General features: G+C 39.1%; 1 protein-coding gene across 1 annotated transcript; it reads left to right on the forward strand.

The window, feature by feature from the left end:
• The first annotated feature begins 6,984 nt into the window (after window positions 1-6,984).
• Window positions 6,985-8,016, forward strand: LOC134668325 (uncharacterized). The gene has a single exon (XM_063525806.1). It carries the CDS (start codon window positions 6,985-6,987, stop codon window positions 8,014-8,016), a length of 1,032 nt encoding a protein of 343 aa, XP_063381876.1.
• The last annotated feature ends 7,488 nt before the right edge of the window (window positions 8,017-15,504 follow it).

Consider the following 15,504-nt stretch of genomic DNA (forward strand, 5'->3'; position numbering starts at 1 on the left):
GTAATGATAATGTAGTTTAGTACTTGTACATGTAAAGTCTGCGCACGATTTAAAATTGCAAGAATATGTATGCGGACCGTCATTAAATGAATTGTAACGAATAAATACGACGCAGGTAGGTACCTTTGTTTCGTTAGGTTTCGTTTTTAGTTAGGTAATTAATCACCAAAAGGTTTCGTTTTTAGTTAGGTAATTAATCACTAAAATAGCAGAATATTTTGTAGGTACCGTTGACCTATTACCTTGGGTTACCTTTTACAACCGCGTAGATAACCAGAAAGAAAACACAGCTATTTACTTAATTTTTGTATGGTGTACAGAGCTCTAGTATTTATACAGTGTTTATGTGTTGAAAAGTAAATTTAATTATTCCGCGCAATGAACAGGCTCTGCATTCGAATCGCCCACCGCGTGCAGTTGCAGTTAAGCATTCGCCTCACAAACAAGTATGCCAACGTGTTCTTTCGGTTTACACATTGTTCCTACGTAATTTGAGCTCACTCACATACTAGTTTGTCTGAGGCAAACACTCGTATGTGCTTGGTGAGTAATGGGAATAAAACGCTGGTTTTTAGGGTTCCGTACCTCAAAAGGAAAAAACGGAACCCTTATTTTTAGGGTTCCGTACCTCAAAAGGAAAAAACGGAACCCTTATAGGATCACTCGCGCGTCTGTCTGTCTGTCCGTCTGTCACAGCCTATTTTCTCGGATACTACTGGTCCAAATAAGTTGAAATTTGGTACATATTTGTAAATTAGTGACCCAAAGATGGATATATTTTTTTATAATTATCAAATACATAGGTTCGATGTTATTTAAGAAAATAGCCAAAAAATGACCATTCCCCTTTATCTCCGAAACACCTGAGTCTAAAATTTTGAAAAAATACACAATATAGTTCTTTACCTGTAGATGACAGGAAAACCTCTTATAAATGTGCAGTCAAGCGTGAGTCGGACTTATGTACGGAACCCTAGAAACGCGAGTCCGACTCGCACTTGGCCGGTATTTTTCTATATGTTTTCGCGTGGTGTTGTAGGTTGCGTGCGGCTTAGTTCTGTTTACGCTGATTTACATAAGTAATTAAAATGCTTTTTACAGCTGCTCCGCTAGCGGTTATTTTACATTAGTAGTATAATGGTAATTAAAGTTGAAGTTTATTTCAGTTCAGAATTCAGGGTTGAATGTCTGAGGCGGCCTAGCGCTGTTGTAACTTTATAGTTCGTTTATTTTAGCATTAAAAATAACTTGAAAGAAGGTAAGCGATCTTGACATGTCTTTTTATTGAAAAACGCTTTTTAAAAATCAGTAACTATTACTTACTGTCGCGCAAAGATTGTCCATAGCAATCCAGCCCGGGAACGCTGCCTGCGTGATGGGCACCTTACCAAGAGCGAAAAATTTTGATAGGTATTTTTAATTTTTAATTTTTAGTTGTAGTTAATTTTAGTTTTGTATTCATTTTATAACACTTATTTTACAATAAATGAGTTTTCTCCCCATTACTTAGAAAGCAGAAGAATATAAATGATCGTATTAGATTCATAATTCTTACATATTTGCCGTAAGTTATTTTTAAAATGTGTTTTTCAATTAAAAGACACATCAAGATTGTTTACCTTATATCTAATGCTAAAAAAAATGAACTATAGTGTTTATCTTGTTTCTAGTTGGTGAACGTGAATTTGTGGAAAGCGAATTTCGTATGAGAATTGATGAGTTAAAAATTAAATATTTAACTGTAGGTTACAATTACAACTACAATGTGATACGTAGGTAATGTAAATCCGTAGACAACCTTCAGTAATAAATAGGTAGGTAATGGCTCAGACGAGGCACAGAATAAATAATAGTACTAGGTACAGACTCACTCTCTAACAAAACACGTCTGTTACGATCAGGACAGGTATGGCCGCTAGGTGGCGACAGCGCCACGCGCGGCTTATGGCAAACCCCAAAATTGGGGTCGAACGGATGTACTTTTAGCTACCTGTAGCAAAGCGACGAAATCGCGGAGTGAGACACGCCTGGACGAGGCACTGTCTGAATTATGTACTTACGGCGCGATTCGGGAAATGAATTAGAGATTCACTAGTGAAATAGTAACGATATGTGACGTGATAGTGAATCTCTAATACATTTCCCGAATCGCGCCTTTAGTTCTTATATCAGTTGTAAGGTTGAATTGAACGAAGTAAAATGTAAAACTGTCTATTTTAGTAAAAACCTCAGGTGGTATCTGACGATTTAATCTAAGATGAGGCCCTACCTGGAAAGAAATGTAATCTGTGCTGATTCTTTTTTTAGATTCAACATGCCTATACATATCTACAAAGGAAATCGACACAAACACCGATTTCAATTTCGCAATATTAAAAACAACAAAACGGAATGATAAGCAAACGAGGGTCACCACGCATCGTGTAATCCCTCAGGAGCTGGCATGGCCGATAATTCATCAACGGATACCTATTGACACGTTGTACTGAATACTGACAGCGGTCGTTTCCGGACTTATCCACATTATACACAACAATATGTCCATCTCATTCCAAACAAGATTGTGTTTTAGGGCAATCGAAATAAGATTTATTTTTGTGTGGACTGAAAAACAGCTACGTTGTCCATGAAAGATTGAATTTTATGGGAAAAAGTAATTTATTTCTTATTTAGACGGCATAGGAATTAATTTGAAGTGCAGGCATCAACACAGATTTGTAGAATTCTGAGTTAGAGGGCCACTATTAGATTAAGCATAGGTTACCTAATTAATCTGTCAAAAGGGAGTTAATTTAGCAGGTATATTGTACGAGTATATTACTGTTCATTTGCCATTTGCGCTTATCCAAGAACTCAATTGTAGTATTTACAAATTAATGTATGACTAGGAAGCATTCCCTCCATTATACATATATTACACACACACACACACACACATATGGGCTGGCTTTTGAAACAAATAGAAGCTTTTTCGAGAGAAAACTATATATTTCCATCATGTTGTAATTTAAACCCGTGCAAACGTTTTTGAATGAAAAAGTTGCCGAAAAACCCAGAGCAACATTTGCTATAGGTACGTTTTCATCAGCTATATTAATAACTAAGCAGTACAGAAATATGGATAACTATGGTAAATAATACAATAAATGTCCGTTCCCTAGTATCTACCTAAGTCCCTAAGTATCCCTTATTCCTCAAGCAAACATGTTTCCTTTGTTTGTTGTTAAAAGTACCGTGATGTTAAACCGACACCGAATCAATCAAATTAACGGTGCCGGTAACAAATTTAGTACCGAAACCTTCGCTAACAAGAATTGACAGCCCACTGCTTACGCGGCTCTCAAAATAGCACGCTCTCTTGACAACAGGGATGGCCGTATTGCCATCCTCCAAGTTAGAAAGAGACATATAAAATCCCCTATTACAAACTGCAAAGCCTCCCCATTGATCACAGTAACGCGTAAAGCCTTTAAAAAATCCAGCAATTTATTTAGCGGTAACAACAGCTTACTCGGCCGGATTGTCTTGAAAATAAAAGCCATCGTTGAACCCGACCATTATTTCTCATGATAGGGAATAATTTCTTTTTGTTTAGTTAGTTTTCTTATTTTAAGCTTGTCTTCGCCCGCGGCTTCGTCCCTTTAAAGGCTGTTATAAAAAAATTAACCCCGTTTGTAAACAATTTTTTTTTTTAATATTACGATTTTTGCAAAATACATAAAAGTATATAACTATGAACCACAAAGGTAGACTAATCAATCATGGGCTGAATCGAAAGTTTGAGTTAGTACAGGGTCATACAGAATAAAATTAATAAGATTGTGATACAAAACTACGTACACAGCATTGTTAGTGTAGTTTTTGTAACATTTAAATAATATTTTTAAGTACTGTGTTAAAACATGTTCTGACCCTCATATATTTTTCAAGTTTTAGCGTAAGACAATACATATACCCCTATTCAAATCATAGGTACATTCTTAGCTTGTTCACTGTATGTTTATCTTAGGTTACATTATCTGAGAACGCTTTAAAGATTTACGAGTATACTAAGAGGGATAATAGTGATGTGCTGTTCCTGAGAAATATTGTTATATAGTTAAATATAAATTCTTTAACCTAACAGCTGGTTTAAAACTTACACCATTTTAACCTAAAGATACCTATCCCCTACCCCCGCCCCGGTTGGGGTTTTTCCTAATGCAAAGGAACAACCCGACAACAACCACAACACAACACGACACGACACTATTTAATTGTAAGTAGAAAATGTTTTAATTTAATTTTAAATTAGGCATAGTCCTAATGCTTATAAACTACCTAGATGTAAGATTTTATTTGCAATGCCCTAACAGGGTGCCATGTGTTCTCACAACCTTTTACTGTAACAACAAAATGTACCATGGTTTCGCAATAAAGAATTCTATTCTATTCTATTCTATTCCGTTATTATTTTTATGTCCGTTGTTGTTTCCCAGTGGCAGGCCCTTAGCAATACCGGATTGCCATGCGGGCTATGCGATCCCACTTTTGCCATTCAGAACACGATTGGCTAAAGGCCGGGTGCGTGTCGGGTTGTCCTACTTTGTGGCAGTTAGAGCAGCATGTCAGTGTTCTGTCTCTAGATAAACCAAGCCCATGGTAGGAATGCTTACCACGAAACCGCTGTAGCACTCAGTAACACAACAAACAAAATAGACTTTGCATTTATCACAGAGCCCTATATCAGGCCAAAAACCAACCATATGAGATCCCCATCTGGCTTTACTACTTATCAATTTCCTCTTCCCGACCGTCCGGCCAGGGCGACACTATGCATCGGAAACCACTTCCTCTCCACCCTCGGGATGGCTAAGTACTCGACTCCCAATTTATGCATAGTGCAGCTCACGGAAAGGTCGGGAAAGAAAATATTCCTTACCTCAATCTACATAGAACCCAGACAAGATGCGCATGAAACCCTCCGTACACTGGAGGTATTTCTCAATGACACAAAGGATGACACGCACATCATAGCCGGTGACCTAAATGGATGGCATAGTTTGTGGGAGAGCCCCAAAAATAACCAAAGGGGAAACTTAATCGCAGACATAATTATAACTTATGACCTGACTGTCTGCAATACGGGGAAAACACCAACCTTTGAGGTCATCACAAACGGGCAGCCACGTGTATCGATCGTAGACTTAACCCTGACTGGGGGACCACCGAGACGTGGCCAAAATCAGCTCAAGATACATGACTGGAAGGTGGATACGGAGATTTGCCCTTCTTCCGACCACCATGCCATAACATTCAAAATTACAACATCACCACAAAAGGAAGCTATAAAGTCAAACTATCCACCTTCCGATATGACACTTCCAAGATAAAGTGGAGCGAGATCTCGGAAGACATTAGGGAAGCTCTCCATTCCAAAATGCCCTCCTCAAACTTTTTGGCAACGTGCACCGAGTATCAACTTGACACAGAAATTTTCTATATGACTACCGATATCACTGAAACTTTTGATGAGCTAGTCCCTAGATCCAAAGGACCTCCCACGCGAGCACCATGGTGGAATGATGACCTAGAAGATAAAAAGAAAGCGGTCGTACAAAACCACCATAGACTATGCAAAGCTGTACGTAGAAATACACCTTTGGAAGAAATCCTAAAAGAGAGAGACGAATTACGCAAATCCTATTCTGATGCCTGCTGTCAAACATCGACCACGGCTTTTAGAGACTTCTGCCAAAGACAGGGTAAGGAGGATGTATGGGCGGTCACCAATCGACTAATAGGAACACGACCCTTAACCCAACCGCCTGCTACACTGCAATTACCAGACGGAACGTACACTGTCAACAGTGAGGATACGGCAAATGCACTACTTAACACCTTTTATCCAGACGATGATGAGAACACTGACACTACTAATCAGCTTAACATAAGAAGTCAGATGCGTGATCCTCCTGACACCCCGGATGAACCACCGTTTACAGTGACCGAAGTCTTAGAAACACTTAAGACAATAAGCCATAAGAAAGCGCCCGGATCCGATCACCTGACAGCTGATATCTGCTTGGAGGTCACTAAATTGTTTCCTGAGTCAATTACTGCCATAATGAACAGGTGTCTAGCTCTGAAGTACTTCCCTGACTGCTGGAAAGTTACCACCACTAAAATCATCCCTAAGCCCGGAAAAGATGATTATAATAAGACTTCGGCTTACCGCCCTATTGGCTTGGTACCTAAAGGTGTTCGGCAAACTCTTAGAGAAATTAATTATAAATAGACTTGTTTTATAGAAAACAAGTCTGCATATAGATGCATGAAAATGACTTTGTCATCCAGAGACAATTCGGGTTCAGACTGCAGACATCTACCACCAATGCAATCCATCATGCACTAAATGTCGTCGACAAAGCTAAAAAAGACAAGAAACTGGTGATTGCTGTTTCCTTAGACATCAAGGCTGCGTTCGACAATGCATGGTGGCCAGCCATCTTCAAACGTCTCAAGCACCTAAGATGCCCCAAAAATATATATGGAATCCTCCTTAGCTACCTAACTAACAGAGGGGTACAACTTGCATTTGCGGACTGCCTCGTGGAAAAAGCAACCACCAGAGGGTGCATACAGGGATCTGTCGTCGGCCCGGTTTTGTGGAACCTAATCTTGGACGACCTATTGGTAATGAATTGGCCAGCTGGCTGCCATATACAAGCATACGCCGACGACATACTCCTTGTGTGCACCTCCAAAACGATCCCTGAACTAGAGCGTGTGACTAATCTCGCACTATAGATGGTTGAGGACTGGGGGAACAGCGTCAAGCTTAACTTCGGCCATGAAAAAACTCGGATGATAGAATTTACTCAAAGGGCAAAACTTGCCAAAATAGTTATGGGAACACACCAAGTGACTTTTACTTCCTCTATGAAATTGTTAGGGATAACTATTGATCAGAAGCTAAGATTTACGTCTCACGCCCTAACCACGATGGAAAAAGTCAAAAAGCTTTTCTACAAACTGCAGACCTTCATCAGACCAACATGGGGCGTGCATCCAGAAAACATTCGCACCATTTATGAGCACGTTGTAGAGCCTATTGTGACCTACGCGGCTTCGGTATGGAAAACGGCACTCAAGTACAAATATGTAAACGGGAAACTATTATCCCTACAGAGGCTCTTTGCAATCAAGTGCATACGCGGGTTCAGGATACTGAGCATGCCTCTCTCCATAACCTTAGCTAAATTAACACCACTACCCGCCAAGGTCAGATATGTGGCAGAAATAGAACTCACTAGAATCTACGGCCACGCATCATTTCTGCCGGATGACTTACGAATAGAATCGCCCGTGACACCCGGAGCCCTTCTTCACCCTGTGCATAGGCAAAGAATAGAGTACCAATTACTCAACACACAGGAAGAGCTGGTTGAGGTGATTAGTAGCCACAGCCATTATGAACCATCTACCTCATCTCAAATCTGGCATATTTACACCGACGGCAGTCAGACTGATGACAAGGTTGGGTCAGCCTTTGTCATCTTAAAACCTAATACCCCAAACAACCCGATTGTCAAAAAGCTGAAGCTTCATAACTGCTGCTCTGTCTTTCAGGCAGAACTGCTAGCCATCAAGGAAGGCCTCCGATTTGCACTCGAGGGACCGGCACACCCCCACAAAATTCTCGTGTTTAGTGACAGCAGAGCGGGGCTAACCGAACTAGCAAACCCCAACAGCTACAATAATCATGCAAACTACATACATAAACTGATCGAAAGGCACAAAGAACACACCACAGTACAGTTTTTCTGGGTCAAAGCTCACTGCGGTATCCTGGGCAATGAGCTAGCCGATGCCGCAGCCAAGTCCGCAACCAAACTGCACCGTACTCCAATATCCCTATCAGCTATATTAAACAAAAACTTAAAACTAAACTCGCAGAAGAGAGGGCACTTTTGTACAATAATCCAAACCACTGTAAATATACAAAAACATTATTTCCCACTCACGAACAGCTAATAGACTACGTCAACAAAAATTCACTCACCTTTGCAACAACGCAATATCTCAGCAACCACGGGTTTCATAAGGTTTACCTTTTAAGATTTAAAATCGTAAATAACGACCACTGTCCCTGCGACCCTCCAGAACAAATCAAACAAACATTGGAACACTTATTAAATTAATGCCCAAGGTTTGCAGCTAAACGAACTAATCACGTTATAACATGTCAAAACTTACATATAGACCCTAGCAATAAACAAGAAATCCTCAGTAAAGATTCAACAACCGAAAGCTTTCACGAGTTCCTTGAATATATAGTTAAAAATCTGAAAAAATTCAACGGTACCTAATCATAATCACCAAATAGACAATACTGCAAACCTTAACATATCCTACCTTTTCCTTGCTTGTCCAAATTACTCTTCGCAGTGCATAGAGTTGATCACACGATCGCTTCTTGCACTCATGCTCTGTTAACACAAAGGTACACTCAACACACACATAACACTTTACAACTCATCACGTACTCTACACTTAATTCTTTCCCGGATCACACAACTACACACCCAGAAACAACGCGTATACCGATAGCGCCGAGTTTATGGCAACAAAACACTTTACAGGGTGGAGGGGTTTAGTCCGTAGGCGGCTGGGAGAAAAAGCTCCAACGCAGCCGAGTCGGGCATGCTGTCGGATACCGGGCCGGCAGTATCCAATGAGGATTACCTCCACCTCTGACAAAAAAAAAAAACACGACACGACAACGCAGCGACCGTGATGGGCACCTTTGTGTGTGAGCAGCCCGGGTTTAATAACAGTAGGTAGATGTTTATACATGTTTAATTTATATTTAAGTTAAGATATATTTAGGTTTAGTGATTAAGGGGATAATGGACGGCCGCTTCTTCATTTCCAGTATTGTACGATTGAAGTAAAAGACAAACTGCCGTATTCGAACTTCAAGATATTCACAAGAGACGACACGTACTAGATCCATTCTAGATACGTTATAGTTTAGATATCAACTGGTTCTCTTTTGCAGCGCAATTCGGGCAACCAATGTCACTTTTACGTTAGATAGCGTAAGATATATCTATTAGATGTGAATTGGATCTCTAAGTCATATCCTGAGGAAATTGTTCAAGAGTATCTCCAGAATCGCGCAAATGTCAAATTTGACAGGTTAGATCTTAAACATTATCGTATCTTGGTGATGTCTAAAAGATATCTAATACATGTCTATTTCAAAATCATCCTTAACAATATCTAAAATAGTAAACACAGTAGATCTTTGCACCGAACATGCCATAATTAAATATGTTTTATTAAAAAATATTAATATCAAGCATTAAATTGTACAGATGTAAAATAATATTCTCAGATTTGTAGAGGTAGGTAAATTACCGATTTCAGCGCCCAGCCACACATTCAAAAGAGCTGCCAATGGTAGCCTGTACCAGGCAGTCAAACTATTGAAAAATATTACTTAAGTATCTTAAAATAAAATAAAAAGTCATTTATTGTCGCAACAAAACTTACAGCAACAAATTTGAACAAATCGAACAAAAAGGAAGCAAAAAAGGTTACAGGTTATATAATAAGGTTAAAGTCCAATAGGGTTGTTGACTGTATATAAAATATAGAATATATGTAATATATTTAATTAACGAGATATACAAGGAGAACGAATTTTAACGTGACGTCGTGTCGTGTGTGCGTTCATATCTAAATAAGTAGTAATTGCTTAAGTACACACTTATTGTTACTTATTACAATAACCCACGAGGGAAGGATTGAAAGAAGAAGAAATTTTAACACAACGTGAAGGTACCTGGAATAAAAGCATCGACGCATCACTATTATATGCAATATCAACGAAACCCCCAGGTGAGGCTGCATGTGCAACTGATTTCGCCGATTCCAAGAACATCCCGTGGCCGGACCGGATACTCATTCATATTACAAAGATGTGATACCAACATGATGCGATCTAAGTGCGTCTTTATCGCTAAAATATATTGGTGTGACTGGGACGCCCTAATATTGACATGTTTTCGAAATCTGGATACGCCTCCCTAGAGTCCTGCGACATCGTATTTATTTTCTCCACTTTCCGTGGACAGTGAAAAGTAAATTCAGAGGACAGTTAGGAAATGCCACTTGAAAGGCGAGATTTATTTGAATGTTTGCTTTTGTAAGTTTTGTTATATACGTTATATTTATATCAAAAGCGCCAGCATGCATAAAATAAATAACACAAGATACACTGAGATATTTGTTACTAGCTGTGCCCGCGGATCCGCCCGCGTGGAATTCGGTTTGTGTCAGTAAGCTGCTAAATATATAAAAAATAGTAAATTACATTACGCTGTATTTTTTTATTCAAAAAATTATAACATTTATAATTTCCTGCATGATAATTTCTTAAAATAATTCTATCTTATTGTTTCATACTTTTTAGAGCGCGATTTGTAGTAGTCCGACTACGCCCGACTCTTTTAGTATGAGAAAGTCGAAGTCGCCTAGCTTTGGACCGCATTCAGCGCGCCACGTGCGTCGGGCTTAGCCCGATGCTTTGAGTATGAGGGTGCCTTCGGCTCCCAACTTTGGCAAGCGTACAGCGTGTCACGTACGTCGGGTTACGCCCGACGCTTTGAGTATGAGGGAGGCGCCCGGCTTTGGAACGCGTTCGTCGGGCTACGCCCGACACTTTTAGTATGAGGGCGCCAAAGGCGCCCGGCTTTGGCAAGCGTACAGCGTGTCACGTACGTTGGTCTACGCCCGACGCTTTGAGTATGAGGACGCCGGAGGCGTCCGTTTTTGGAATGCGTACAGCGTGTCACGTACGTCGGTCTACGTCTGACATTTAGTATGAGGGCGCCGAAGGCGCCCGGCTTTGGTAACCATACAGCGCGCCACGTTGTCGGGCTACGCCAGATTCTTTTAGTATGAGGGCGCCGAAGGCGCCCGGCTTTGGAACGCGTACAGTACGTACGTCGGGTTAAGTCCGAAGCAGCGCCGGATTAAGATATTTTGATGCCCTAAGCATTTTTAGACCGTGGTGCCCCCTCTCCCTAGGGTCATTAAGATTACATTATTTTTTTTGGTAAATTGAGTGAAGTTCATTGCCGCATTACAGCTGAGAATGGAAATCAGTTACATAATTTTATCTCGAAAATTGACAGTGCCGCAGCAGTAATGTTGCAACAGAGTACCTAATGCTGCTGCAGTCGCCACCCGAATGTCACCTTGATCATATCTTAGGTTAGAATGTAATTGAAACGCGAGCGAAGCGAGCGCGAAATTTTTTGGATATAAAAACGCAATTTGATAGACGGTTGTACATTTTTACTTTTAGTATGGAAATCAGTCACATTATTTTATCACGAAAATTGACAGTGCTGCAGCAGTAACGTTGTAACAGAGTAATGCTGCTGCAGTCGCCACCCGAACGTCACCTTTATCATATCTAAGAAAGTGATTGAAAACGCGAGCAAAGCGAGCGCGAAAATTTTTCGATATAAAAACGCAATATGATAGACACTTGTACATTTTTACTTTTAGTATGGAACTCGGTCACATCATTTTATGACGAAAATTGACAGTAACGTTGCAACAGAGTAATGCTGCTGCAGTCGCCACCCGAATGTCACCTGTATCATAACTTAGAAAGTAATTAACAACGCGAGCGAAGCGAGCGCGAAAATTGTTCGATATAAAACACGCAATTTTACTTTTAGTCCCAACCAGGCGCGAATCCAGGATTTCATACAAAGAAGGGATGGGACAGTTTTCTATCAGCCTAGCTTCGCATAGGGCTCGATATTTAAGGGTTTCAGCGAGGTTGTTTTCATGCATAAAAGATGCAAGAAAGCAGAGCTTGCAATTGACCAAGAGAATTGAATTGGCGAAGTGTGAGCAAGGCAGTAGGCCCAGCTGCGAAAGAGGAAAGCTTGGATCCACGCCCAAGTGTAATTAAGGCAGAAGATCAACTTTGCCGTAAGGCAGAAGGCCTCGCATAAGACCTAACGTCGAACCGCAAAAGAGTGAGAGAGAGTGAAACCCAGATAAATAAATATATACCTACATACAAACACGAACGCTGAAAACACAATACACACTCTCTCTCTCTCTTTTTTGGGTAGTCGTGAAAAATATGTCACTGTACAATGAGGGGTAATTAATTTACTGTCATTTAATTTTGTTGTATATTATTAAATCGACATAATTATTAAATTTAATTTGTTGATGTCCGTACCCCCTCATCTAAATCTAATTTGGCAAAAACCTTCCTCGGTGGCTATTCATGTCAGTACGTATTCAATTCAGCGCCATCTGTTAGTTTACCAGGGTACTCAATAGTGGTAGCACATATTTGAAAAAAGTTTGCCACTCCTTCCTAAGTAGCGCCATAAGATTCAGGGGCAAACTTAAATCAAGCGACTGTTGTGGCTACCCCCCCTTTTAAGGGTTGAATTTTTATAGCCTATAACCTGGCCGGAGATTTTCTCGACAGATTAGTAAAGTTTGCATCAAAATCCGTTCAGCCGTTTTCACGTGATGCGCGTTCAAATAAACAGACAAACAGATAAACAGATAAACAGACAAACAGACAAAAATTCTAAAAACTGTTGGAACGTGTTCTGTTATCGATTCTAAGTATCCCCAGCCAACTTTTTTTCAAATATCTTCCATGTACAGACTTTCTACCCTCTACAGCTTTATTATATGTATAGATAGATTAAAAATAAAATAAATAATAATTTAGCCTATATACGTCCCACTGCTGTGCACAGGCCTCCTCTCAAGTACGAAAGGGTTTAGCCTATAGTCTCCACGCTGGCCCAATGCGGGTTGGGAACTTCACATACGCCTTTGAATTCAGTATTATATTTTTTGTTTGAATTTCTTCGCGATTGCATGTAGGTTTCCTTACGATGTTTTCCTTCACCGAAGAGATATTTGTCATTCATTTTTAAAAAACGTGTAGGCATATATCATAAAGTTCTAATGGCTTTAAAAATAAATATTACAAAGTAGCGTCATATTTTATTCATGTTAAACAAGCGAATACACGCTTAAGTCTCTTAGTACCTAAATCACTGAGGTGCTTATTTAGTAAAATGAGCTTTGTAAAATATTATTTCACGAGTGAAAAATATGTACCTTTATTTATTTTAGCGCCCTATAATTCTGGAAAACGGTCCTATTTTGGTTGGTTAAATAATTAATTATATTTAATCGTATTATTTTCTTGGCAGTAATTCAAATTAAGTATATAATTAAAGAGACGTTGTTAGATTATTAGTTAGTTAGTTATTTTGATTTGATTTCGGCTACCTAATATTTATTAACACTTAACAATTAGGTCTAAATAGGAAAAAGAGTTAATCTGGGTATAAAGTTAAAATTTATCTAAGTAGTTATAGTATTTTCCACATAGCATGGGAAAGGTTGCTGATGAGATGAACGCTGTCACCGTACCGGAGCTATGTGAAAAATATTATAAAACATACCTACGTACAAAAAGATAGGTAAGTTAATAAATATTATAGTAACAGCACCAGTCATGGGACATTTAAGAGGAAATTTGGAGTATTTATGATATTTCCCGTATACATGTAAATGGTCTACCGCTTAGCGTGTTAAAAGATGAAAGTCCTATCCGTCTTTCATGTTTTAGGCGTGTTGTATCAAAGATACAGCAATTAGTTTCCACATATTTAACAAATTAAAACTATGCTTTTTTTCTCCAGTCATGGACACCAAAGCTCTAGTAATGGGCCCCCGGTAATGGACGTGGATCCAGTAATGGGCCCCCTATAATGGACATTGCTCTATCAGTATAAAATATTGAAATGGGGAATAAGTTACAGCAAAAAAATCAATTTTTGGTATAAGCTTTTATCACTGAATGTATTTTTCTTTCCACAGCCAATTATTATTGTATTAGATCCATCGAGACAATTCTAATATACCCAAACACAATTAGTTAGGGTTTATTGCGATAAAGTTCCCATGGCCACCTCCTGTCTCCATCATCAGATTAGGTCCATGTTATCATAATATTGCATTATCATCCGATTTGCATACTTAATTACGTGCTTACACAAAATTTCAACTGAATCGGAAATCGAAAAGCGGCTCAAATTCAGCTACCAAGATTGGACCCACACTAACTAACAGGGCAAGTTAAATAAAAGTTTGGAAAAACGATATTAATTTATCCGAAGTCCGAGAATACCTCCTGATTGACATATTTCGTAACTACATTTTACTTCTGTATTGTTTAAACATGAAATTATGGCATGGCAAGCATCATTCTGTCAATTGTCCCATAATAGGAGGTACGCAGTTTTACAGCTCCTAACTATAATGGGATTGGGCCAAATACCACTATTTTTTTACATCTGTGAAGTCACAACACAACATAGTGTGTTGTATACCTTATCTCATGGTAAATGCAATTAACAAAACACATTCTAGTTTTCATCAAGTATTAATGAATTGAAATTTAATAAATTAACTCACCTCTCTTAGCGAAGTTGTTAAGAATTCGTAGTGGTATTTTTTTTCAGTGACACGACAACTTTTGGGTTGACGCCAATTTCTTAAAAAGCAACCAAATTTAATGAAACTTCAAACTGAAACAGCTCTTATTTATGATAATATACAGCCAGTGTTTATAAACTACTTTTAGATACTTATTTTAGAGGATTTATGTTTTTTTGTCCCATTACTGGTTCCACGTCCATTATAGGGTATACTACTATATGCATAAAGTAAATGGAATACAAGTTTTACAGTCACAATAGGCGACATCGTTAAAAAACGATTACTTCCAGATAATCTTTGAGTAGCAGTAGACTTAGATGTAATTACTTAAACCGTGAAAAACTTCATTTGTAATTAAAAGCCATATAAAAACTTCTCAAAGAGGCCTCCCCGCGCAACCCCCGGCGCAAAGGTGCCCATCACACTCGCTACGCTACCGCGTTGAATTGCGATGGACAGCCTTTGTACCAGGAAAAGCCCACAGAGCGGGTCAAGACCCCTTTCTTGCAGGCGGCGACCTACTTACTTAAATCTATAACACTTTAAACTCTCGCGTTTTGTACACATATTTAATTACACCAACGGGTTTACCGCGATATAATTTAAACAATGATATCGCGGTAGACCCGTTTGTATAAATAAATACTTAAATCTAGTATTTAAAAATTCAGCAATGCTACGCTAAAATTGCATAATCATTATAGATACGTTTCTATTTCAAGAGTTCGTAAATATCAAGTGAATACGAAATTCCACAGTTGCAAGCCCGAAGTCCTACGCTGTCTACGCGGTCTCTTGCTTCGTATTTACCGAAATTTATGATTTCATTTCGCGTCGCATATTTCAGGGATGCGGCATTTTGCATCGAAACGACCGGCAATATCGTAATATCGTAACGTTTTGTGCTACAAGTTTAATTCCTACGCGTGTGTCACGTGGGGCTAATAT

Source organism: Cydia fagiglandana, chromosome 10, assembly GCF_963556715.1.
Source record: "Cydia fagiglandana chromosome 10, ilCydFagi1.1, whole genome shotgun sequence".
In the NCBI taxonomy this organism is placed as follows: Eukaryota; Metazoa; Arthropoda; class Insecta; order Lepidoptera; family Tortricidae; genus Cydia; species Cydia fagiglandana.

Excerpts from the sequence above, each read along its gene's own strand:
- LOC134668325 (XM_063525806.1), top strand. The coding sequence starts at position 6,985 with ATGGAAAAAGTCAAAAAGCTTTTCTACAAACTGCAGACCTTCATCAGA.